This window comes from Rhodnius prolixus, unplaced genomic scaffold, assembly GCF_049639745.1.
Source record: "Rhodnius prolixus isolate KJV_2025 unplaced genomic scaffold, Rpr scaffold_9, whole genome shotgun sequence".
Taxonomy (NCBI): domain Eukaryota; kingdom Metazoa; phylum Arthropoda; class Insecta; order Hemiptera; family Reduviidae; genus Rhodnius; species Rhodnius prolixus.
In genome coordinates this window covers 21,270,171-21,296,708 of record NW_027411604.1, presented here as the reverse complement: position 1 = coordinate 21,296,708, position 26,538 = coordinate 21,270,171, and the positions used below count along the sequence as shown (strand labels likewise).

General features: G+C 33.3%; 1 protein-coding gene across 14 annotated transcripts in view; it reads right to left on the bottom strand.

The window, feature by feature from the left end:
- bru3 (CUGBP Elav-like family member bruno 3) overlaps window positions 1–26,538 on the bottom strand; it is an 838,385-nt gene that overhangs the window by 328,655 nt on the left and 483,192 nt on the right. For 12 of the 14 annotated variants that reach the window (XM_074127783.1, XM_074127769.1, XM_074127773.1 and 9 more), the window contains exon 1: window positions 5,710–6,415. The exons of the other annotated variants lie outside the window; for them this stretch is intronic. Coding sequence is in view for 11 of the 12 variants with exons in the window: in XM_074127769.1 (XP_073983870.1) it covers window positions 5,710–5,760 (51 nt within the window). In the remaining variant the exon portion in view is untranslated. Of the gene's footprint in view, window positions 1–5,709; window positions 6,416–26,538 lie in introns of those variants that run through there. 14 annotated transcript variants of the gene reach the window in all.

Here is a 26,538-nt window from a genome sequence, read left to right as displayed (position 1 = left end):
GTTACACGTAAATATATCGGAGTCATTTCGACTCCTGATTGGTAATACAAGTAGATTTTCTGTAATTAACTTGACTCCAAATTACCAATTTGGTCTGCCCTTACAGGAAAATTTACTTCTACTTCAAACCCTCTGCTGTCTTCCTCGCGAAGAATTCGAGTGTCATAAAATTTATATTTCTATAGATTATGAAAATCGAAAGCAAGATTCATTCATGTCTATTCTTTTTTGAGCCAAATGTTACAGCGGTATCGTACAAAGGGAAGCTCAATAAACTGGGTTGCTACACTCATCTTTACATAATGATTCAGTGAATCGAATTCGTGTGCTAATCGTAAAACTTGAAGGTAGTCATTGTGTTTCTTTTTTAATATGTTCAACATTTATTGTCTAAATAGTTATTTGATAAATTTACATAATTTTCATAGAAAGTATCAAGGCAGAAATAATCGAGCTTGTACTGTATGTATCCTCTTTTCTGCATTGCCAATCTGTAGTCAATTTGACTCCAAAAAATAGGAACGGTGTAAAAAAATATAAAAATAAATTATGGAGTCAATATGACTCCACATTGGCAATAACTAAGTTGGAGCATTGGCAATGCAGTAGATGCTTCTATTTATTTCAGACTTCGTACACGACAGAGTCCTGAATTCTGTTCCGATGCAAGCAATCTTGTAATTGAACAAAATTTCTGTTAAATGAGTTTCTACAGTTTCTTTTTCTATTTTTAAATATAGAATTAAATGCATTTAATTGTGCATTCACTGAAACTTATTGTAAAGTCCCACGTTTTCTTTTTGGAATAAAGAGACCCGGATGAACTGGGACTGCGCTTAAGAACAGAACCGAGTCAAACTTAACGAACCCCAGTTGAATGAACTTAATCAGAAAGCATGGTTCAACATGATGGGAAGAATAAAAGCAGCATCTTGTACATCAAAGTGAGCGAGTTCAGAATGGTTTCCGTAATTACTCGATTATGTGTCTCCTTTATTTGCAATTGATTGTAAATAATCGATACTGAATTTTGAAGACTATCTTAAGATTAATGCTCTCTAAAAGTGAAAAATATTTTTATTTTAGAATTTCATGAATATATTTAAGTCTCCCATAAAATTTTGATCAAAGTACAAAGTTTTAAAGGCATTTTAGAAGATATTTTCTGAAGATATCCAATAATTATTACAAATTAGGGACTTTTGGTGATTATTTTTCAATAAAACTCTGAATTGCACCTAGATAACTTAAACATAACCCTACTTCATGAAATAAAACAAGCAGTGTCAGTCGTATATTGCAATGAAACGTATTTTAGATACAAGAATACCCAACAACCATACCCCCAAAAGTCCCAATAATCGGAATCGCGTCCAGGGAAAAAACAATGTTTCAAATAAAAAGAAGATGTTGAAGGAACAATGTGTACACTAAACCCGGCACAATAGCACAATATTATAAGAAAGCTGGCTGTTTTATGCCAAGAGGAAATCATAACTTTTAAAGGGGTGAAACCAGATGATACCGAAGGGTAGTTTCACTTCCTGCGAACTACCCCTTGGGAGTGGAACAACTGGCAATGTGAACGTAATGAACATACTAGAAGAGGGGAATTTCTAAATGCAAACTGCATTGCTGTCAGCTGATTCAATCTCTTGTTCACGTCATTGATTGATCAGATGTATGCTTAGTGCTAAATTTCCTTTTTAGAGCACAATATTAGTTCTAATTCTATTCAGATATTAGTATAAATCATTATCCTTTATTTTTTGGTTCTTTTTTGAACAATTCTAATGTTAACAATAACAAAAACACTTAATATATCTTTAAGTGCATAGTTAGAACAAAAAAATGCATTAATAAATTCATTTATGATGCACATTTAGTTTTATAGGCAAGAATCTTAGTAATAATTATGGTAGCCTTTAAAAAAAACTTATTAACTCTGCGATTACTATAGAGGTTAATCACACAATAAATTGGCTCATTGAAAAATAAATAAATCTGTGGCTTGGTGCAAGAAGTGCCAATGTCAGATTTTGGTAAAAATGAGTAAAAAATCTGTTTTGATATATTAACCATCCAAATTTTTCTTGCAAGGAGTGCCGAAGTCAATTTCAAAGTAGTAACTGAGTTACTAAAACTTACTGGTGCCAATGTCAAAATTTAGCATCAATTTTTCCCCCCCTCCAGGTAAACCAAAGAGGACTTACACTCGTTATCCTTTTTTTGACATTGGCACTTCTTGCACCAAGCCACAGAAATAATCTATGGTGAAAACTAACTAAATTGTTCATCAAATTTAAAATTTTACTGATTCATTTCCTAATAATATTTTAAAGATAAAAAAGCCGTACGATTAACTTATGTGGGATATAAGAGAGAAGCCGAATTCCACCTTAGAATGTCTCGGAATTACCATGAGGAGCACTAAATGATCTATAGATGGGCAATAATCACGAACAGTTTTGGGGAAATCGTAGGAACCATTTTCAAAAAATGAAAATGAAGTCAAAAAAAGGGAATAATCTCACCAATAAAGAGGCACTTTTGATTGTCGCATTTTAAACCAAAAAGCTTATGAATCCCTTGAAGGCACAGAATTGAAATATCGAATTTGATTTAATTTCTTGAGTTGTATTGATCTCATATACAAAAGCGCACAATACTCTCATACTGACGCATAAACTCTAGGACTAATCTAGAATAAGTTCAAATTGAAATATATGATTTTTTTTTTTTAAAAAGACACTATAAATCACTAAATGTATTCAATAAAGTAACAATTCCTCTAAATAAATGGTTTTCAAATTTAGTTACATGCTTCTAATTCCAATTAATATTACATGGTAATGAAGCCGCTGGTTAAACTAAACTTTAGAGAAATGCTAAAGAATTCTCCCTCTTCCAGAACTGCTTTAAGAAGAGCATTTACTCAGCGAAATGTTTTAAATAAGAGTTCTACATGTGTACAACGAGCAAGGTTAACAGAGAATCATAGCAATAATTCGAAATATCAAAAATTTTAACTCATTGAGACTTTGAGATAGGATGGCCCAAACAATAAAGAACACACTATAAACAAATAAATTGTTGTCTTCCAATTTGTAAAAAGAAAAAAAGAAAAAAGAATTTCCACACTACGAGAACTCAAAACCTAAAAGAATATCAACAATTCAAAATCATCAAAATATCTTAGCTCTTCCAAATTTCAGCAGGCTAAAATCCAAACAAAAAGGGACTTATAAGGTCACGATTGTAGTAATATTAAATAAAATAAGAGAAATTATAAACTAATTTAAAGGTTTTATCTAACTATTATGAACCGAATACTTTTTTAAAAATCTACCTTAAATCAAAAACTATACCGCCGAAAGGATGCTAAATATCTAGATGTCCACGCAACAAAGAACATAATTTTTGAGTGGTAACGTATAAGATAATTGCGATAGAGAAATAAGTGTGGAAAATATCTAGTGTTCATTAAGTGAAAGAAATTAATAGAGAGATAACTATTAAATCCTAGTTTACCATCAACGCTTTTTTTTGATTGATTTGCTTCAACTGAAGGGTAACAGTTTCTAGGTTATTGACTACGAGATGATACCCTTTGAAAGATAGTAAAATTTATTGGTCAATTGTTTTCAATAGATAAATATCGTTGCCAAAAATAAATTACAGCTAAAAAGTTCATTGGAAGACAAACTATCAGCAAAAAGAAGGAAATTCGCAATATGTATTAATCCGAGTGTTCAATCAGTAATTAGTATACAACCCGGAGAGTTCCATTTTAATTCGCGCCCTCCCAAAAAAATACCAAGCTGTTAGGAGCGAAACAATTGTAAATCCGATAAATAGCAAATGATTCCGATAAAAAAAAGGTCATGCGGAATCTTTTATTCCAAAAATCGACTACATTATGTTGGTAACATAATTGAAAATTAGATTTTAGTGGAAAATAGATGAAATCTGACTGTGGTTTACTGATCAATAAATCAGATTTAGTTATCAAGCTTACAAGAACGCTTCCATACAAAATATAAATGGTAACCAATCAGTAAATTTCCATTATCAGACCACATAAACTAACCAATCTTTTTTTGTTTTAAAAAGATTAAATTTAAAAGTATCAAAATAAAGTAAAATAAGATTGGATGACCCGACAAACAGTTCAGCAGTCTCAGGTCATCAACAGTAGAGATCGCGAACATTGGCGTGGTTAAAGTAAGACATTTAACCTTAAAATTGAGGAGGTCTAACTAAGTAACTTAAGATGCTTACAGTCAGATTTTTAAGTAAAAGAAAGAGCCAGGAAATACAAATAATTGTAGAAAGGGGTTTTTACGCCCCAAAAAATGTGTGGCACTTATTCTAAATCTACCATATGTTAACGTAACAGTTCATTATTATCGTTAATTATAAGTTTATATTGGGTAGAAAATGAGATTTGAAAACAGAAATTATACAATAAAAAGTGAAACGTCTTAAATTTAAAAAATATTTTATAATCAAATCAAAGTAATGATAATTTTTTTTTTTTGACGGGGAGATTTTATAAATCCAAATTTAATTTTACTAAAACTTTTATCCAAGAAAATTTAAAAAAAAAAGTCAATAAAGAGAAATAATATTTTATTGGCTAAAGTTCATGTTTTAAAAGTTTGTCACTCATTTTGTTTTGTTTTTAAAGGTGGAATAAAAAAATAAAAAAATGAAATGAAAATAGTGAAATAGTGACGTAGAATTTAAGTGATTTGAAAGGTGGTTTGGCAAGTGAAGCTGTTCCTTCAAATCTCTACAAGTTTTATTATATTTCTAGTTTTACTTATCAAATTAGGTATTAACTAAAGAATTTTTACTTCATTCTTTTGAAGTTGTAAAAAAAATGGGTTTATTTAAATTTAATTAAATAAATATTGAATATTAGATAAATTATGATTATTAGATAATAAGTGATTGTCAAAAAAGTTAACGAATAATAAATTATTATCAAAAAAAAGAATCAATAATGGTAATTTTGATGTAATGGCTTTTACATTGTGCTGTAATTATATCAAATAAAGATCGTGAGAAATTAAAAGCATTATATCAGAATCAGAATAGAAATTATCTTCCTGTTTGCCCAACAAATACTTTTATCCAACCAATCACTAACTGTAGCCAAATCGAGATTTTGTTTAATATTTTTTTGGTTTGTGTAAACCAAAAAACAAAAGAAAAAAGTCTGGTTCTATTTTTTATATAAAAGTGTTTGGGGAGAAATCAAAAACCATTTTACGATGAGATTTACATTATAAAGGGATGCTTTGAAAAAAAAAAAATGTAAATAAAAAAAGTGGGATAGAGATGGTTTATTTCCTCTTTTTATATTATAAGGGGATGAAGAATGGGATGATGACCTAAAAGCTCCCGATTGGCATGGCTGTATTGGGTTTGGTTGCTGATAAGAATTGAAGCGAAGCCAATAAAGGAGTTGATCTCATTCCATTTTTTTAATTTATAGTTTTTATTTTAATTCATAAAAAACAATCGAAAGTTTTTAGTAAACTATAACTGAAATTTAAAAAAAAAAAGAAAACAATTACTGCGTACAGTTTTTTCAACTGAAGATGAGAAAAAGTTTCAAGAGAAACAAACATGCTAGAAAACTTACTAAAAACAAAGAAATAAGAGATGAAAAACAAAAGTATAGAAAAACATTTAACTCACCATAAATGTGGGTCGCGGATCGGCCCGTACCATTTCTATCATTTGTACCATTTGAAAAGACGTATGCAATCGCTCCAGATCAGTTGTCCAGTCCAGTTAGAGATGACCGATTTTTATCTGCTGAAGAAATCCGTAGTACGATGTTTTTTTTTTTTGGGGTGGGGGTGGGTTTAACTTCTGGTTGTTTTAATATTTTTTTGTAAAAAGAAGAATAAGAAAAAGTTATGCCTCCTTCTTAATTAATGGAAATTCTATAACGTTTGGCTAAAACTTTCCTTAGTGTCTTTGAATTTTCTTTACTGGTATTGGTGAAAATAACAATTTGAAAATGAGAAATTCGGACGTTATCAATGAGTGTTGATTATACGGACGGCAGTGCAACGGAATAATATTTATTTATTTTGGGTCTAATTAAAAAAATAATAAAAATAAATAATAAAAACTATTTACTATAATAGAAATACATTTATAACTACAATAAATTTTATGTAAAAATTGAATATTTTGTTTTTAAAGAATTGTTCAAATTGTCTTTAAATTTTATTATAAATTAATATTAGATTATTTTTTTTTGTACTTAATTTTTTAATAAATATAAATATGTTACAAATATAATTAGTTTTTTAGTGAGTGTATGATTTATATGATGCGGACCTATTAGGGCTCTGTGTGAGACTGAACTGCTTTTAGAAGGTGGTCCTTTCAGTTCCCCCACCATACCTACTACAATATCCCCACCACTAAGGATACGCACCAATGAAAACGATCGAATTTCCCCACTTATTACAGATTTACACCACTACTCTCTCTGACTCCTTCTACATGAAACCCTTGCAAGGTTGCCTCGCTTACACACACACTAACACACACACACACACACACACACACACACACCAATATATATACATATACAACACACACACACAAACACTCTCTCTCTCTCTCTCTCTCTCAACACATAGTAATCTAAGTGTGTGGGGGAGGGGGGGTGTGGTACTGAGGAAGAAGGTTTTGTCCGTTGACTAGGGCGCTCTCTGGGCTTCCAAAATCGATACTCACTGCCACAACCTCAAGAGAAAAGCAAGTTGTAGTCGTCACCACTTCACACGAAACGCACACATCCAAACTTCTTTATGTTTTGGTTCATTCGGATGTTCGTAACCACTTTTGGAAGGCGGATGGAGGAGGAGATACTTTCACTCTTTTCACCAACCAACACGTTGACACTGCGGTAGTATGTGTAAGAAAAACACGTGGATTACACAATAGTTAAATGGTTAAATTCACTTACAATTTTTCTTAATTTGCAAAAAAATTAGTGCAATAACCTGATTGTTACTATTTCAGAATTCTTTAAATAATAGGTCGATTGTTACGCTAAATACAGTAAAGAAAGTTGAAATTTATGACACGAGTCTGAATAATAGTGATTTCAGCGAAAACTTTCCTAAACCTGAACTGTGCATTATTGCCACATTTGCGTTAAATTAGTAAATTTTAATAATCTATTTTTTCAGGCGATATTTACCACCAATTAGGTATCGTGAACAGAGGCGGAAGCACATACTTTACTATAAACAATTTTTTCTAACAAATAAAAAGTAGCTGTACACAGGATTCGAACCAGTGATCTCCCTCTTAAGAGTCCACGTTCGTGTCCACTACACCAACACAAGCCCCTTATTTGTCGAGTAATATTTATATTAAAAGGTGTACCTAACTCACAAATTTAAATTTCAAATTGTTTTTAATTATTTTGAATCTAAACATTTATTACATTTATTTTTTATTTGATTAATGTAAAAGTTACTAATTATGCAATAATGCACAATACAGCGATCGAAATTTGTACTTGCTTCACCAAATTTAGTGTAATTATAATAAATCCATTATTTAGCGATTGCAGAAAAAAAGTAATGTAATTATGAACCCAAAAAGGGAACCAACCTGATTGGGTTTATTGCCTTCAGAAACAGAATTTGTAACTTTTAAGTTCTAGATCAACAAGTATCAATTTATAAACTTATTTATTAAGTTAGTCTTAACCTTAACATAAGCTTAAATAACCTTATCTATAACTTAGGATTCAAGATTGGCGAGAAATCGGTCCAAATAAAAAACAAACTCGTCTTGTTGCCAACATTTCGACAAATATATTGTCCTCTTCAGGGCCTGGATATTACAAATACACAAATACAAACAATTCAGTAACACAGAAAATCAGTAAAAAAAACAGTAATATAAATATGTGTTTCTGAATTGTTGGTATTTGTGTATTTGTAATATCCAGGCCCTGAAGAGGACAATATATTTGTCGAAATGTTGGCAAGAAGACGAGTTTGTTTTTTATTTGGACCGATTCCTCGCCAATCTTAAATCCTAAGTTTAACAATTTACTGTCACGAAACCTATATATTCTTATCTATATCAATTACATTCTCAAGATGTTCAACTCTCGGCCATTAACATGAATTTTACTTCAGGCATTAGAAATTTACAGTCAAGTAATAATTACGGTTTTTAATTAACATCGACATCGAAAAAACAAACTGTCAGTGGTAAGTTTATTGGGAAATGCCAGAAATAATGGATAGGTATAAGAATTTTTAATCGTTTAATTGTCAAAAACTACCAGAAATGTCAAAAAAAAAAATTCAAATTTTAATTGGTACTACCATGGTTTTTCAGGGATAAAAAGTTGAATGGAGAAATAGAAGAACTATATCCTTTGGCGGTTTTAGAAATCTAATAAATAATTTTTACACTAATCAACCATTAGTATTTATTTTCAGTAGTAGATCTAAAGTGTCCAAGATCAAAAAAGAAGGGTCACTATAGGGTTGTTTTAATTTTTGGAGAGCTCTCATAATGTCAGAGTGCTGAATATTCGATGACAAGTTGTGAAATAGACATTTGCTCATGATTGTGAGTTCAGCTGTAAGTACAAGACCAGTTGTTTTCAAATTATTTTCATTGTAGCTTCATTAGTTAATAAAAATAAAAAGGCCCAATAATGCAATTTAATTGAAATAACCAGAATTATATTTAAGTTAAACTATGGGAATATAGAGAGTGGTTTGGATCCCCATTGAGAAATATAGCGCAAAATGTCAGGGCGAAAGCGTTTGGTCAAAGTTCTGGACAAATATGTTGGTAGTGGTAGGCTATCCAGCGGTTTCTATTTAAGCCCTTCATTTTAGCATCCATTTCTACAAAACGCACAGTCTCTTTAAGCGTACAGACGCGCGCACCAGCATGCACACGCTCGTACACACGCTGAGCTCTACTCAACCAGTTCAATCCTCCTAACCAGGAGTGGCATAGTCCACTCACCGTACCTACGGTCACCACACCATCGTCATCATATCAACCCTTCACGTCCTCCAGCCCGTTTTAACCCCCACTCTATATAAACCCTTTTCCTATCAGTACCTCCGAGGCAGTGAGTTACCCAGAGATACAGCAATGACATCAGACCTGACATTACAGATTAACTCAATTGAACAGACTCAAACAGCATCATCCTCTTTACCGTTCTATCTTACTCTTTTATAACGAGCGCCAAGTGAACCAATGGGAACCCACTTCCGCCCTAATCCATATTTTACTGATGTTGTATTCGATTAAAAGTTCAATCCTATTTGAACATTGAATTAATACTTTGAGCATTGAAAAAGTTTCATTCATTTTATATTAAAATATCTGTTGTGAATATTTAGATCACTTTTTCTTATTATTCATCGCCGTAATCTAAAATATTATTGCGAACCGTCCACCAAAGACTCGCGCAGTTGGAAGTGCCAATAACTTGCAGAACGTGCCCACTTCTTCGTATGACTTAAGGGATATCTCGGCGTGTCCACAATGCTTTTGCAGGTAACCAAGGTCGTTAATCTTGCGGAAACAAGCAAGCAACTAAACTGTTTTATGGAAGAGAAGCCAGAATCTTTTTATATCTTTCTAGCAGACTTCTCCACTTCTTTTCTGACTACATTTATTTCTGTCCACGCTTTGTCTGTATGTTTTTTTTTTTTTTAAAAAGTTTTAATCACTAAAAGATCTAATGGTAACAACATATTAACATCTTGTCACTCCTCAATGAGCTGAAATCTATTGTAAAATGATTCCCCAATTCCTTGATTCGGGCTAGAAGTTATTTGCATACCTGTACTAAAGAAATATCAATTTGCTTGCAATGGTAAGCGATAAAAACAACCAACTGTAAGTCAGGAAAAATACCATTAAAACTGTCCGGTAGGAAAGTTGTACAAGGGTTGATCGTCAAAAACTGCACGAAAAAGCGTAACGTTGAAAAACACCCAACTTTGACAATTTTTTTCTCTTTTTCTATAAAAGATAAAATTCCCAAATTTTCTTTAAAATATAGAACAAATCCTCCTTTGTAACTGCAATTTTTTTTTTCGTAATAACACAGATTAATTTGTTTTCGAGAAAAACGATGCCAAAAATGTGCAAAATCGGCATTTTCAATAAATTGTTCTTGTTGTTATTGTTACCTTTTTTGTAATCTACGTATTATACAGAAACTCTACGGTGGGTTATTTCGTCTAATGCCATTCACATCGCTGTCAGTTCCTTGTTGGCACTCTACAGACTCCGGTGCTTTAAAAGGCTTTACTCAAAAGAGTAAAGACTACTCCCTGAGTAAAAGACTCAGGCTAGACACCCTTTTTTTGCTAGACTAATTTACTGAGCCTCCCGTAATGGTGCGGGGACTACTAATCATCTTAGAGCAAAAATTCAACAGCTTCAAATGTTAATTCATTGACGGTCACCTGGTCTTTCATCAACGAAGTGTCTTCTTCCATTCTAAATTACGAACTTCTTGCTAGCTGAGTGAAACTTGAATAATAATATTATTTTATTACCGGCCATATTTCACTTTCTGCGGATGCAAACATTCTAATATTTGACAAGACTAGTTCATTTTTATTAGCATGAAATGGGGGTCCAATAATTTTTATAGTACCTACAAGAAACAAACAAAAACATTAAAATAGACTGCACGAACAGAGTGCCCTCAATTCATATGGACCCCTGATAATAAGAAAAACGCCCCTAGCTGTTTGAATGACAATACAGAAGGATGTAATTTTAGCAAAATTTCTTAACTATGGATGATAAAAACTTAGTCTCATCATGGCCAAGCCTAGAAAAGGCTTCATGAGAATGTTAAGATGGATTTTTATGGAACTGTTAATTTTATTGGAGTTGCGAGTTTTTTATTAGGTATGTTTGAAAGAAAAGTACTTGTGCCTATTTTAGAAGGATTCCAATTGGTTATAGAGCTCTTCCAGAATCCTTTTGAGGACAAGATAAAGAAATTAGCTTAATTTTTATCTCACTGGCTTTTCTACATGATGTGAAGTAAAACTTTATCTACTACTCAATGTGATAAAATGCTTCCAAAGACGGAAGATCTGATAGGTGAAGGAACTTCGTCCTTCAAGCCTTTTACGATCATTATTTTGTAATATTTTAATTCTTTCACTTTTACCATTGGCAAGTGGAAATACTGTGATCGAGCCAAAAACGCCAAATTAAATTAGTTTTTTTAAAAAATATTGATGTGTGTAAGAGAACACTCAATAATGAAAAAAATGGCAGAAAACTACAGCACATGTAATCAAAGTTTGGATACCATCTTAGATTCGACTGCAACTTTAAAATATTCCTCCTTCATCTTTACTAAATGCTTGAATATAAATAACATCGTTTTATTGTACATTTACCCCTGGAACCAGACACCCTATTGGGGAGTAACCGGGGACCAGGTAAATCATCAATTCATCTTGTGGGAATCATCACTATATGAACTTTGAATCATAATAGTTACCCAAAAAACCTTTCCATATCCCTTAAATTTCTCTACCTTAAACCTTCTGGACATTCCCGACATTATCCTTTATGACCAATACACGATAAAAGCGAAGCAGAAAATCATTTTTGGTCTTTACCATTTCTCTTTGCAACTTTTTGCTCCCATACTTATTTGTCACTACCCTTAAATCTCTTTTTCTTTGAAACTCCAGCAGATCATTTCTCATTCATTTTAGTTTTCTTCAACTTTAACCATTCATATTGTTAGAATGTATTCTAAGGATTCCCTTCATTCAATACTTTATTCGTCTTTAGTTAATGTTTTTTGTGCGTTTATTTGTGCTAAAATCACTGTGTTGGCGCAATAAGTCAATGATAACAGAAACAAATGTGGTAAACGAGTGGAGAAGTTACCCAGTGGTGACACTCCAAAACGCTGAACTATTGGTCACTCTCTTCACTAGAGAGGAGATCACGAGGACACTGACTTTAAAGACATCTTGTTGGGTTGCCAAGAAGGGTTGTAGAAGAAACAGTGGACAGTAGAAGTAAACGAGTGGAGAAGTTACCCAGTGATAATACTCCAAAACGCTGAACTATTAGTCACTCTCTACACTAGAGAGGAGATCACGAGGACACTGTCTTTACAGACGTCTTGTCCGGGTTTTCGAGAAGAGTTCTTGAAGAAAGATTTTGAGCTAGAGAATTAATATGAGATTGCAGATTGAAGAGGAGTTTTCTGTATTGTGTTTTCAGCAAGTTGTGCGACAAAAGGAATGTTAAGGTCAGTGTGTATAGTCAGGTTGGAGACATAAAATGGAGCGTTTACAATAGTTCGAAGTATTTTAGATTGTAGCGATTGAATCCTTTGGCGATTGGAGCGTTTGGTTGAACCCTACAGCTCTATTCCATAGGCCCAGTTGGGTTTTAAAATAGAAGTATAAATCAGTCTTCTGTGTCTAGAGAGAGTTTTGATCTATCATCTAAGAGTCTTTTAAATAGTCGATAACTTCTGTTTAGTTCTGTTCTTTTAAGTTTAGTGTGGGTTAGCTAATTTAAGTAAGTTTTTAGTAAATTAATTGTTAATCAGCCAGATTAGGTCTTCATTCTTGTACTTGTTCTTACTTTTAGGGGACCTACATCTCAGTATTAAGTTATATTTTCGTTTCATTTCATAATGCCAAAGCAGAGCATTTCACTGCTATGCACTTACTTCATTAAGAAGATCACGTAGCCACCAGCGCTTCAACCTTCTTGGAGGATTTAGTGGTAATGAAGTAAGTTAAGAAAACCAGATTTGGAAATGAGGAAATTGAATGGTGGAACCTTAGCATAGCAGGATCTGGCAGCTACAGAAACATAGAAGAAGAAGGAGATCTCGGTGCAAGATAGAGTTTGAAACCAAGTGGGACTGGTGATTTTTAAAATAAATTTTCTGTTACAAGAATAAGAAGTAAGGTAGCAAGTAAGGAAAAGCAGTGTGTCCACTCGAAGAACAAAAAATTGATGATAAAAATCCTTCATTAAAATTAATAATTGCCAACTGTTTACAGCAATAAAGACTAAGTAATTATATACTTATAAGATATAATGGCCACAGATTGTTGAACCAGGTGATATTTCAATTAAATTCAACCACTAAAACTAAATTTCGCCGTATTAAACAGAATAATAATAAATTTCCATTGGGAATTCGTTCTCCATTTTACTCTACAGTGGGACCACTTAAAAATTGCTTTTACCTATCAAACCTTCATGCGGCGTAACATTCATAATTCCCCTGTCATATTGCAACCAAATCCGCTTGTCTGCTGTCAGTCAACCAGGTATGCCTATCTCTCATTCTATTACCATCATATTCAGCGGCAAAAAAATAAAACTGAGAGAAGGAAAACAGAAATGAAATATCTGTTATTCGACCAAATACCATCAGGTTTTTTTGTTTTTTTAGAAAATAAATAGGAAAAAGATGAATAATTAATCTTTTTATTGACAAAAATTGAACTAATCTAATCCATTATTTTATTGATTGAGTTTGGGGGCAATCAATTAAATAATTTAAAACAATATTTTACCACTTCTAGGAGCTGCCAATCACTATAGTATAGACTAGCAATATAAGTTTCTTTGGTTATAAATGCACAATAGTCGGTGTTAAAAATGAAATAGGCTAGTCCTGTTTTTATGAGAAACCAATGTATCGAAATTTTATACATCGATAATTTTATGAACTGATTTTGTACGTACTACTTATTATGTAGCGCACACTGAATACAATATTTATTTATTTGATTTATAGGACTCACGTCCTGTCTCAAAAACAGTTGGGTACAGCATAAATTAATATAAATATATACAAACATAAGGACAATAAAAAATGAAAGAAACACTTTGAATATGTCATTGAAATAGGTCTAAGGAGTAGCTCCTTTGTGGTATTTCATGGTATTTTTTAAGACCTTGGAAATAAGTAAAAAGATAAATAAAGCCAAAGTAATTAAAAAAGAAATAAAGTAAAAAACATAAATCAATTTTTCAACTTATTAACTCCTCTCTTAAAGAGAAACATTCACACAGATAACAAAATACAGTTTTCATTACATCTCTACTGCACTGAGTTAACACAAAAGGTAAACTGAAAGAAGCTCTGTCCTGATACTTTTCACGGATACTAAAATATGCTGGGCAAACCATGAAAATGTGGTACAAATCCTCTTTTAGAACATTACCACATAAAAGGCAATTACTGTTTGAATCTATCCTGTAAGCGCTATTTTTTAATTTTAATGAAAATGTGTATTTATTAATTGTCCTAAGTTGAGCAAATAAACGTGTGTACATCGATAATTAATTGTAATGATAAAAAGAGGTTGATTCTGTGATGATGTTCGCATTATCTACATTATAGCCCACTCAAATAAGGATCTTATCTCAGAATGGAAGGTAATATAAGTTATAACCTTGTAAAAATCTTTGTTTTGGCATTTTATAAGTTGGCTTCAAAGTCTCTTAGAATTTAGTGTACGCTTCACAGGAAATCAGTGGTTAAAGGTCACGAAAATAAGTTTTTTTTTTTAAAGTAAATATCTTATTTCCTTTGCTCCAAATAACATTTTTTGTTTTTATAAAAATTTGTAGAGCATAAAATTCTCTACAAATTTGGTTCTATGCAATGTTTGTAAAGATTTAGAAAAAATGGGAAAACTCTACAACCAAATCAAATGCGTGCATTGTTTGCAATCATATTGCAACCAGCCAGCTCTCTTTCATCTCCTGCAGAGTTATAAAAGGAATATTTGTTAAATCGCACGTGGCTGAAGAAATTTTATGCAAGGAACATTCAAATATTAACATGGATTTCACAGCACACATCTACAACGAAGCGTTGATAATGATTGAAGATTTGTATTTATAAAACGCGAATAATTTTCTTAATCAATTGGTGAAGCCATCACTGAATTGCTGCTGCACTGAGAGCCACAGCAAAGTGTGGCCGGGTACAGCTAGTTTTTAATATAATTTCACTAAATATTAGTATACGGATATTCTAATTATGAATAATATCTATAAAGATTACTTATTATTATTTAATAACTAAGATTTTTAATAATTATGATATTTTAGTAATTTTATGCAACGTAGAATTTCACAGTTGACCTAACGTTAATACACATACGGCTAATCGCCTCCCACTCTTCGCGCTTTATCTCAAGAACGGTTGATTGAATGAAAAATTGCATAGAATTTAAAGCTCTCCAACTTTTGTAATAACTTTAAATGTCTTTTAGAGCAAAGGGAAGAAGAAGATTTACAAATAACCCATTTTCGGTGTCCTTTGACTACTGATTTCCGGTGACGCGTACACCGAGATTCTATGACACTTTTCAGTCAACTTATAAATTGTCAGGACAAAAATTTGCACACGTTTATAGCTTATTATCTTGCTTTCTGAGATTTAACCCTTTTTTTTTAACCTAATTTGAGTGGGCTACTTTTACAAACACTAATCTACAACTAATTTATTTGCATCAGATGTAAAAGATCTGCATCAGTTGTGATTCATAAAATCAACTTGTAGGATAAAGAAAAAAATTGTTATCCTTACATTTGCTGCTTCGAGAATACCCAAAGAAATGCATCTTAAGTGAAGAGTATAAGAAAAGCAAAATTCAGAACATTATTTTAATAATTATAACGAAAACGAATATATAGGTTTCGTGACCGTGAATTGTTAAAGTTAGGAATTGAAGATTAGCGAGGAATCGGTCAAATAAAACAACTCGTCTCTTTGCCAACGTTTCGACAAATATATTGTCCTCTTCAGGGCCTGGATATTACAAATACAAAACAATTTACAGAGTCAGCAACATAGAAAATCAGTAAAAAACAGTAATACAAAAATAAACAGTAAAATACAATAAATTCTTTATAATTATTGAAACTTACGTGGCTATGCGGGTTGATTGAGTTACAGAAACTAAGAGCCAGAACTGGAGAGTTCTATTTACTGATTTTCTATGTTACTGACTCTGTAAATTGTTTTGTATTTGTAATATCCAGGCCCTGAAGAGGACAATATATTTGTCGAAACGTTGGCAAAGAGACGAGTTGTTTTATTTGACCGATTCCTCGCCAATCTTCAATTCCTAACTATTTGTAAACTTACAAACACTGCAAACCTCAGATTACCTTGGAGAATTTTAATCTGAAAACCGTTGAGGACGTGTTGTTCAATAAAGAGTAATTATTTTGCCTCTAGAAATTATTATTGGACACTTATTATCAAAAATATCTTCTGTAAACCAGCCAAAAAAAATGAACTTTAAATTCTCAGCTTCTTTACTTTCTAAAAAAATACCATTAAATTAGATAAAACTAACAATTAAAGAAGGCTTAGATAGATGTCACTCAATTAACAGGTTGGTAAAGTTGTCTGGGGGGTAATTGTTGTAATCAGTGAAATAGGTTTTTCATCAGGTGGGGGATGGAAAAGCGAGGAAAAGTGTAGGGGTGGACAATGAAAGCAAAAAAGGTGGGCAGTTGGAGGCGGTGGTTGAAGGCGGCAGTGTTACCACTGTTTATTTACTCCAGCTGAGAACAAGGGAAACAGAATCTGTAATTGCCATCGGTATTAGCCAGCCCATTCTATAATTTCAACATAAATATTAAAAAAAGTTGAAGCTTTTCTTTTTTCCTCTTTTTAGTTATTATTATTAAATATTCTGTTCAGTTTTTTTTTGTATTTATATTTTATTATTTTCACTGTCAAGCTTTCCTCCATTGTTCTTAAAATATGTATTAAAAAAAGAAGAGAAATGGAAATCTGGTGGAGCTCACTCCGGCCCAACTCTCTGACAATGCTTTGGAAAAACAAAAAAAGGAGTCATAAATTATTACCTGCTTTCAGGAGAAAGAAAACCTTTTAAAATATATAAATTTTTAACGAGCTACTGTTTGCATTTTTATTTATTTTATTTGTTAATAAGTATATTCTTTGTTTAAATAGACTTTGAACAAAGCTACATAAACATTTTAGCAAGCAGCTTATATACGAGTACTTCATTATTAGGTGTATCCAAATCAAACAATATAATTTAATGTACGAGTATCTTTACAGAAAGACGTACCTTACCAGATTCTGTGGGAACGAACAATGACAGAGGAAGAATCTGTAGTAATTGTGACTAAATCAGTTCGAAAGGCTGAGATTTTGAAATAAGAAATCAATTTTTGAGGTGCGATTAATAGAATTTTTTGTAGATAAATTTCTTTTCTTTTATACGGACGTTTCGGCAAATCGATTACCTTCTTCAGGGCCTGAACAAAAGAATAATACAAATACAAACAGTAAATAAAAAGTCAAATAATAATAATAATAATAATAATAATTAGGGGTGGGATTAGCTATGCGGTTAGCGTACTGGACTCCCACGCGGAGGTCCCGGGTTCGAATCCAGCTGCTGACCCTTAGATATTCTCTTCCTAGGAGCTTCTTACAGCTCACTGCCCGGTGATGGACAGTGTTGTCTGTAACAAGAGAACACTGTCCGGAGGCCTGAAGTGCATTTAAAAAAGCTCCGGGCGCCAATAACCTCAGATGTTGACGCGCCTTAAATCATAAAAAAAAAAAAAATAATAATAATAAATGAAAAATAGTAAAAAAGGTTGAAAATTTAAAATGTATAGAAATACTAATAAAATGACAATTTACAAAAAATATTTGAAGTTGACTTACATTATAAATTTGTGGCGTTATAAGTTTAACTGTTATATGTTTTTATAAGTTGGGCTAGGAAAACCTCAAGTATGAAATGAGCTTTTTTCCAGCGCACTGCCAGCCTCCGGACAGAGTTCTCTCGTTACAGACAACACTGTCCATCACCGGACAGTGAGCTAGCCTTAAGAAGCTCCTAGGAAGAGAAAAATCTAAGGATGAGAAGCTGGATTTGAACGCAGGAGATCTTTGCATAGGAATCCAATACGCTAACCCTTACAGCTAACCCCTTCGCCAAGAAAAGTTGTTGGTGTCTGTCCTAAAGATTTTTTTTTTTTAATTTGTTTATTTACTTTGCAACTATATCCAGTAGAATAAGCAAAAGAGATGAGTGATAAGGGATGGCGCAAATACACATGCAAGTATGTATATGTCCATACATATATGCGCACATGCATGTGCGCCGTGGGCGTGATTGGAGTAAACGACGACCATCCAGTGATGGAAGCCGTTAGTTCGCCAGGTTGGCAAGCTTACACAGCAGAGGTCGGCGTTATATGTTGAGATGGCCGTGTGGCCACCGCCGCTTTAGTCTACGCTGTGGATTTGAAGGAAGTGTTGTAGTAGACATATTGTGGATCAGAGGGTTGTAGTTATTGTGTAGATTTGAGTGGAGTTCTGTGTAGCGAGATTGGGCTATTTCCGAGACGAGAGGAATATTTAGATCAGATTGTATTGTACTTCCGTACGTCCATATTGGGGCAAGTAGAGCCGTATATAGTGTTCGTTGGTTCGTCAGGGTCAGTTTTGAACGTTTGTCGAGTAATCCTAAAGTTAATGGATTTTTTTGTTGTTGTTTGATGTGTTATCATTTCTAATATGTTGCTTTCGTTTCTCTTGGTGTTAGTTGCAAGTATAGAAGTGTTGTTAAAGTCAAAATTTTTGTAGAGAAACGTGGGGATAACAAAAAAAGAAATTTGTCTTCAAAATGTTTTTGCCTCAAAACTTGCAAAAATAATTATTTTAAAATTGAAAAAAAAAATTAAAATAAGGCGAACTTATAGTTGCGTTTGACATGTGATCGAGGGCAAGAGTAAAAGAGATTTACCGGACCACGTTGAGAGCTTTTACCATCGGGTAAATAAAAGTGACAATAAAACCAGCTAGAAACAAATAAAAGGACTTAGCCAGCAAAATAAAAACGAGTCTACATGTAGCTCAGTTGTTACGTAGCCAGTTTCTCTGACCGTTATAATTTATCTTCGTAGTTCTGTATTTTTAAATGTGTAAATTAAAAAAAAAGTAAAGTAATACAGCAAAGTTTTTCAGGTGGCCTTTACGCATAACTCCCAAATTAGGTTTCGTGAACGGAGCGGATGGCTAATATAGGAAATGGGTAATTAACAGGAAGGCAGTGAATGCGATGACCTGCATTATGTTGTGGCAGACCTGGCGTAAGATCTGTGAGAAGCCTCTAAATCCATAAAAGGACCGTAGTACCGGATGAAAGAAGAAGAATTCATTAAATTAAATCATTGGCTCCTCTTCCTAATCTTTTCCTCTATAATATCCCAATAAAATATTGTTCCTCTTTGAAGTACTTTGGTATCACTTTTGGACCAAAACCTGTCCTGGAAAAACCATGTTTCCCAAATCTCTCGTCGCTCCATCCACACCCTGAAGTAGTTTAATAGTTCCCGTCACCTTTTCCCAATTAAGGACCCGGCAACTCCTAGTTTCCTCTCTTATTTTTCCATTTCCACTGTGGTTACTTAGTGTATGGCCGGTCTTTCTGGTGACATTGAAGCTAAGCTCAAACGCCTCCATGAACTGCTTCATACGATTTATTTTCAGCATTCCCAGAGACACTCGCATTTCGCGATAAGTTGAAGTGGCTTTTCTCCTGTCTACCGCCACCAGTATTTTATCCGATCTCAAAGACCATCTTATATTTTCCAACTCTTCAAGTACAAATCCTCGATCCATTCTCGTAATACTAGATCTCGTTCCTCTGATCTCTAAATTCCCTATAACACCGTACTTCATCCTTCGACAAATCCTTCCTAAGAAGCGATACCTCTCTCTGGAACTCCTTACCATCATCTGTCCGCCATGCTCCTACCCTTTCTATCTTTAAAACCCCTTCTGTTCAATTATCTCCTTTCTACTCAGCTTCCTCCGAAGTAATAATTGAATTCATTAATTTCCTTAATTTTAGATCTTATTTACAGTGGTTCAAGAGATGGGCTATTAAAATTAATGAAACTAAGTCGCAAAACATCACCTTCACTCTTCGTCGCATTACTCTTCCACCAGTCTTCTATAACCTAACACCTCTACCAGTAGTGAACGTTGCCCGCTACCTTGAGCTTTACTTAGACCGAAGACTTTCTTGGAACCCCAACACTAGACTTAAAAGAAACAGAACTAAACAGACGCTATCTACTACTTAAAAGACTCTTTTAAACGATAGATCAAAACTCTCTGTGGACAACAAAAGACTGATTTATACTTCTATTTTGAAACCTATGGAATAGAGCTGTGTGGTTCAACCAAACGCTCCAATCTCTTCAATCCAGAATACTTCGAACTATTGTAAACGCTCCATTTTATGTCTCCAACCTGACTGTATACACTGACTTTAACATTCCTTTTGTGACACAAGTCGCTGAAAACACTATACAGAAAACTCCACTTCAGCCTGCAATCTTATATAAATTTTCTAGCTCAATAAACACAATAATGATTGTAGCACAATAAACGCAAAAAAATAAAAAAAAATCTTATTTTTTGTATATAATATCTCCAATACAGGCCAAAACAAAAGGGCCTCCAATCGTACATGTATTTATTCTAAGGGGACAATAGTCCCAGGATAATAAATTTATTTTCATTCATTCAAGAATTGGATGTTGCAATTGGTATGAATAATGTTCTTATAACTTTATTAGAGTTTACATTTATTTTTAAGCAGGTAAAATGAAAAATTGCTAGTTTTTTTTAATATGGAAGTAGAGGAATGAAAGAAGGAGAAGTAAACGCCGAGCGGAAAAAGAATAGCAGTTTAAGGCAGAAGTTTCTTACTAAAAGTAACATACAAACTTTATAGGGGGCGCTGTTGGCCTCTACTCAATTATAAGCCTAAGTTCTCCCCACCCTCCACTTTCCACACTCGCAACGTTGCCTCCCACCACTACGCCAGCAGTCCTTCATTCTCCCACACTCCTTCACTAGCTGAAGTCTCTTTCTCTTTGTTCGTTAATCGCTCAATTAATATGTAAAGGCACCACCCATTTACAAGAGAAAATTACAGGAGACCTTACCTCCCATCCCAACAAAACAGCCCACCAAACTAACCCTCACCCTCTTTGTAATCATTGAATAATAAAGCAAACCCTACAGTCACTTTTCTTCAGTGGACCCTGGCGCCCGACACTGTTATTGGGATGTCGCAGATAGAAGGGAGAGAGGAGAAATAAAAACGATGTTCGACAGCAGATTTCTCTTTTTTTTTCCCCCTTTGTTTCAGGATTGTGATAAAAACTTTATTTGCAATTTAGAACTTTCTGAATGTCAAGCTGGGATAGTAAGAAACTCCTGCATTGTCAATCTTAAGACGGTACGATCGTACTTGCACCTAATTTTATTCCAACCATGCTAATGGGGTAACCAATAAAATTGGCGTGTCAAGGTCATACACATCTGTAGTGTATTTTAGAACAGCTTAGAACTTATTTAACTACGAGGGTCGTTTGAAAAGTCCGTGCAAAAATAAAAACTACTTAATTTTTTGGGGTAAACCTTTTTTATTTTTCAACATAGTCTCCTTTTAGGCTTATACACTTCGTCCAACGCTGCTCTAGTTTGTTGATCCCTTCCGAATAATAGGATTTGTCCAAGTCTGAAAAATAGCCATTCGTTTCTGCAATCACCTCCTCGATTGAATAAAATCTTTTTCCCGCCAGCCATTTCTTCATATTGGGGAACAAATAGTAGTCCGAGGGAGCCAAGTCTGGAGAATAGGGGGGATGTGAAACGAGTTGGAACCCTATTTCCATTAATTTTGCGACCACAACTGCTGAGGTGTGAGCTGGTGCGTTGTCGTGATGAAAAAGGACTTTTTTGTGGGCCAATCGTGGGCGTTTTTCTTGCAGCTCGGTTTTCAAACGGTCCAATAACAATGAATAATATGCACCTGTAATAGTTTTACCCTTTTCCAGATAGTCGATGTGGATTATTCCTTGCGAATCCCAAAAGACAGTCGCCATAATCTTTCCGGCCGAAGGAACGGTCTTCGCCTTTTTTGGCGCAGATTCCCCCTTGGTAACCCATTGTTTAGATTGTTCTTTGGTTTCAGGAGTGTAGTGATGTATCTATGTTTCATCCACAGTGACGAAACGACGCTTAAAGTCCTGCGGATTCTTCTGGAACAGCTGCAAACCGTCCTTACAACACTTCACACGATTTCGTTTTTGGTCAAGCGTGAGAAAATCACTCGACTTCCTCGATTCAAACGAATGCCAAACACAAAGAAATAGACCGATCTGGCTGAAACTTGGTGTGTGTTCTTCCAAGAGATGCTACTAACTAAACATAACCTCGATACGCGCCAGTAGTGCTATCTCTCTGACTTTGCACGGACTTTTCAAACGACCCTCGTACATATAAACTTTATGAACTTGTTTGGGACGAAAGTCTACACACACACAGAGGAGGGACCACCCTGAGATATCTCGAAATACTGCTGTGTAAGACTTAGATAATTTTCAATGGATGGGCTAAAACATTACATTCGAACACATTCGTTCGATACTTTATAAAAGCGGTTTAAGTAAAAGATTTCCGAAGATTTGATAATTCAGTGAAATCCAAAAGTAAATGTTCAACTACTCACCAATACTGTTCAATATCATTGAATATCACTCACCTGGAACAAACACAAGAAATTTCATTTATCAAATATTTATTTAAACATTTCTTTAAAAAGCCTTTAAGGGAATAATTCTAAATTGGGTTCAAATAAAGTATATTCTAATGCAGTCTTATTTAAAAATGGAGCCTTCTAAAAAGAAAGTAAGATGTGCATCGAGGTGACAAGTGGGCTCCCCTTTGAAAACAGCTTACATCAGCCATGTACCATTAAAAATCGCAACGTTAGAGGCTCTGAATTACATGCACCCAACAATAGGAATCGTTTGCACATAAATTCTGTGAAATATAATAAATTTAAAAAAAATATTAATGATAATGTCGCGTACAGAAAAAAAAACAACAAAAAATTAAATATCAGTTGTTTTGAAATTTCCAAAATGGACAAAAGATTTTTTTGCTTTTGTGTACTAGTAAAGGTTTCATGAAAACAGTGCTCCAAGCGGATGTCAAAGTAGTTAGAAAACCCCAAAAGGGCAATCAGTTTAGAAGGGGGAGAATGAGAATCAAATTTTAAGTTTTTAAACATTTTTCAAATATTTCTATCTAGCTGAAATTACCAGCTAAAATATGAATGAAATTTAGGTAGTGGCTGATTTGTGTACCCTTTTTTTGTGCTTTAAGCAATATTTACACCTTACTTTTTTTTTTTTTTTTTTTAAAGTTATTCTTAAAAGTTTTGACAGTGAATCTGGTAGCTAAAGAAACCAAAAGAACTGGGAGCTTTACGTAATATACAAAGATATATGTATGTCTCACATGGAAAGGATAATAGATAACAGGATACAAGCAGATTACTATAGATGTTCGGCAAGCAAAGGGTTGGAAGACCAAGCAGAAGTTGGTTCCTAGAGTTTAAAGAGGACCTGAAGACTTGTAGGCATGACTGGGTGGAAGAAAAAAGGCTAAAGGCAGAAATGCAAGAAGAGGCATTATAAGGATATTCAAGGCCTGTGAGAATTCTTATAAGGCAGGCTAACTACCAAATTAGAAGTCTTGGACGAGGGCAAACATATTACTCTTTAACAAAAACTTACAGTTTAAAATGTTAAGTATAAGGGTTGATTAAACGCCAAAAGGTACACAAATCAGCAAGCACCCAACATTTCATTAATTCTTCATTAATATTTAAGTAATTTTACTGCATTAATATTCATTAATATTTTTTAGAATTTATTAGATGTCACAGACCCTTATGCTGGCCATTTTCGTCTACAAAATATTTGTTCAAGTAGCACTGTAGATTGACTGTAATATGTAGTTATTTATAATAATCAAACTATTAAATACAGGATAAAAAGAAAAACGTTATAAAAAATAAAAAAAAATTATGAGGCTAAAAAATTCAAAACTTTTTTTTATAAAAAAAAATGTAATATGTAATATAAAGTAAATAAGATATGTATATTTTTAGGACAGCTAATTATTCCAGTATTTTACTATAAGTAAAATTAGGGGGACTAAATTAAATTACAATTGAGAAATCAATAATTGTTGTTGAATAATCTACTTGTTATTAACTCTGTGTTATTTGTGCTCTCGAATATTTCGGTAAGACGAATTCAAGACAGTAGCCTACTCTAACTTTGTCTTTTTCTACTTTAACATGCATGTACATATGTGTGATTTATCATAATTATAACAAAAAAATATTATAAATGAAGTGGCCAGCATAAGGGTCTGTGACATCTAATAAATTCTAAAAAATATTAATGAATATTAATGCAGTAAAATTACTTAAATATTAATGAAGAATTAATGAAATGTTGGGTGCTTGCTGATTTGTGTACCTTCTGGCGTTTAATCAACCCTTATACTTAACATTTTAAACTGTAAGTTTTTGTTAAAGAGATTTTTGTACCTTTTGGATAGATTTTCCTTTTTGTCTATTTTACAAAGTTACATATCTGCTTTACAGATTTTTTTTAAATTTGGAATAAGCAATTCTATCATTAAAACCTGATAAGATGTTAAGTCGGAACCGTAACTACCACTAGAGAGATCTTTTTAAAGAATGATTATCGTTAAGGTCCCCCAAACCATCCTCAGTAACAACTTTTTTTGAAAAAGCGTTTTGAATAACATAGGAAGGTACTTGTGCGTGAATAGCAAAATTAAACTGCGATTTCATTACTTCCTTTTAAGAGGAGTAAGAAAAATAAACTGCGATTGCAGAACTTCTAGGCAAAGAGGCAAAGATTTTTTAATCGAACGACAATTCATTGATTTAAATCGGTTCACTCATTGATAATTTAAACGATTGCAGTACTTCCTCTTAGTAGGTGCAAGAGCATCAGCAATGTAGAGGAGCTTTAACCACTTATTCGAGCTGAATTTTATCAAAATCGGACTAAGCGTTATAGAAATATTGGTAATAATAGTTTTAGAAAGGGCCTTATTTGGGTGGGGCAAACTCTCCTCCTTATGAGGCACAGCGTCGAGACTTTTAAAGTGCAAATCTGTACAAAATTTCGATTCGAATGACATTTCATTCATGAAAATCGGTTCACGTGTCGATAATTTGAAACGATTCCTATACTTCCCCTTAACAAGTGTAAGAGCTGATCGCCGCTTTAATGTTACGTAGGGGAGCCCTAACCCTATCATCCTACCAAATTTTATCAAAATCGGGCCAAGATTTACAGAGTAATTAGTAATAATAATTTTGGAGGGGGCCTTACATAAAGGGGGCTAACTCCTCTCCCATTCGATGTACAGGGTCGAGACCCCCAAAAGGCACATCTACATAAAATTCCGAATCGAATGACACCTCATTCATGAAAATCGGTTCGAGCGTTTAGGCTGTACGTTGTTTACAAAAAAGGTAACAAGAACAACAACAACAACAACAACAAGAAGAACAAGAACAAGAACATTTTTTGAAAAAGCCGTTTTTGCTCATTTTCGGCAACTTTTTTCTCGAAACCTATTAGATCTGGGTAGTTGCAAAAAAATTACAGCTATAAAGGAGGATTTGCCCCATATTTTAAAGAAAATTTGGGAATTTTATCTTTAGTAGAAAATGAGAAAAAAATTGTCAAAGTTGGGTCTTTTTCAACGTTACGCTTTTTCGTGCACTTATTGACGATCAACCCTTATACAACTGTCCTACCGGACAGTTTTAATATTAAATTATTAAATAAATTCTAAGGCCTAGATCGGGAATCGAACCCAGTACCGCAATAGTACAACTTAGTTTTGCGTTTCTCGCCACTAAACCATTCGAGTACACGCCTTTCTAAAAAATAAATTTAAAATAAAACTTATTTTTATTAAAAATTGCAATGTATTTTGTAATTATAGAACTTGAAGATGGTAAAACGCCGAAATGTTTTTCAACAGACAAATAAGAAATGTAAAATTGTATCAGTAAAATATTTAATTATCAAATTTAAGTACATAACTATTGAAATTGGTGTTAGTAAATAAGAAATAATTAAAAAAAACTGAAAATATGAATGAATACGATACGTTCTGAAAGAAAGCGAAAGCAAAGTAAATACGCGATAAAAATATTAACTTTAGAGCCGATCATTCAGTTTTGAAACGAGAAAAATGATATTGGACAAGGTTTAAAACTGTTACAGTGTAGTGTAGTGTACTTGTAATAAAAGAGTACTGCGTTTGTAGAGTGAGTTCGAATGAACCGAAGATTAAAAAGAAAATACAAACAAATATGAACAAACGTAACCATCATTTACAAAATCCATTTATCTGCTTTGTTGACTGTGTCTAACAAAGCAATGAAAACTGATAGAGATGTACGGTAATAGTACAATGGGTAAGCAGGCCTTTACAAAAAGGATAGAGAAAAATAGAGTGAACTAGTATTTGAAGTGAGAAAG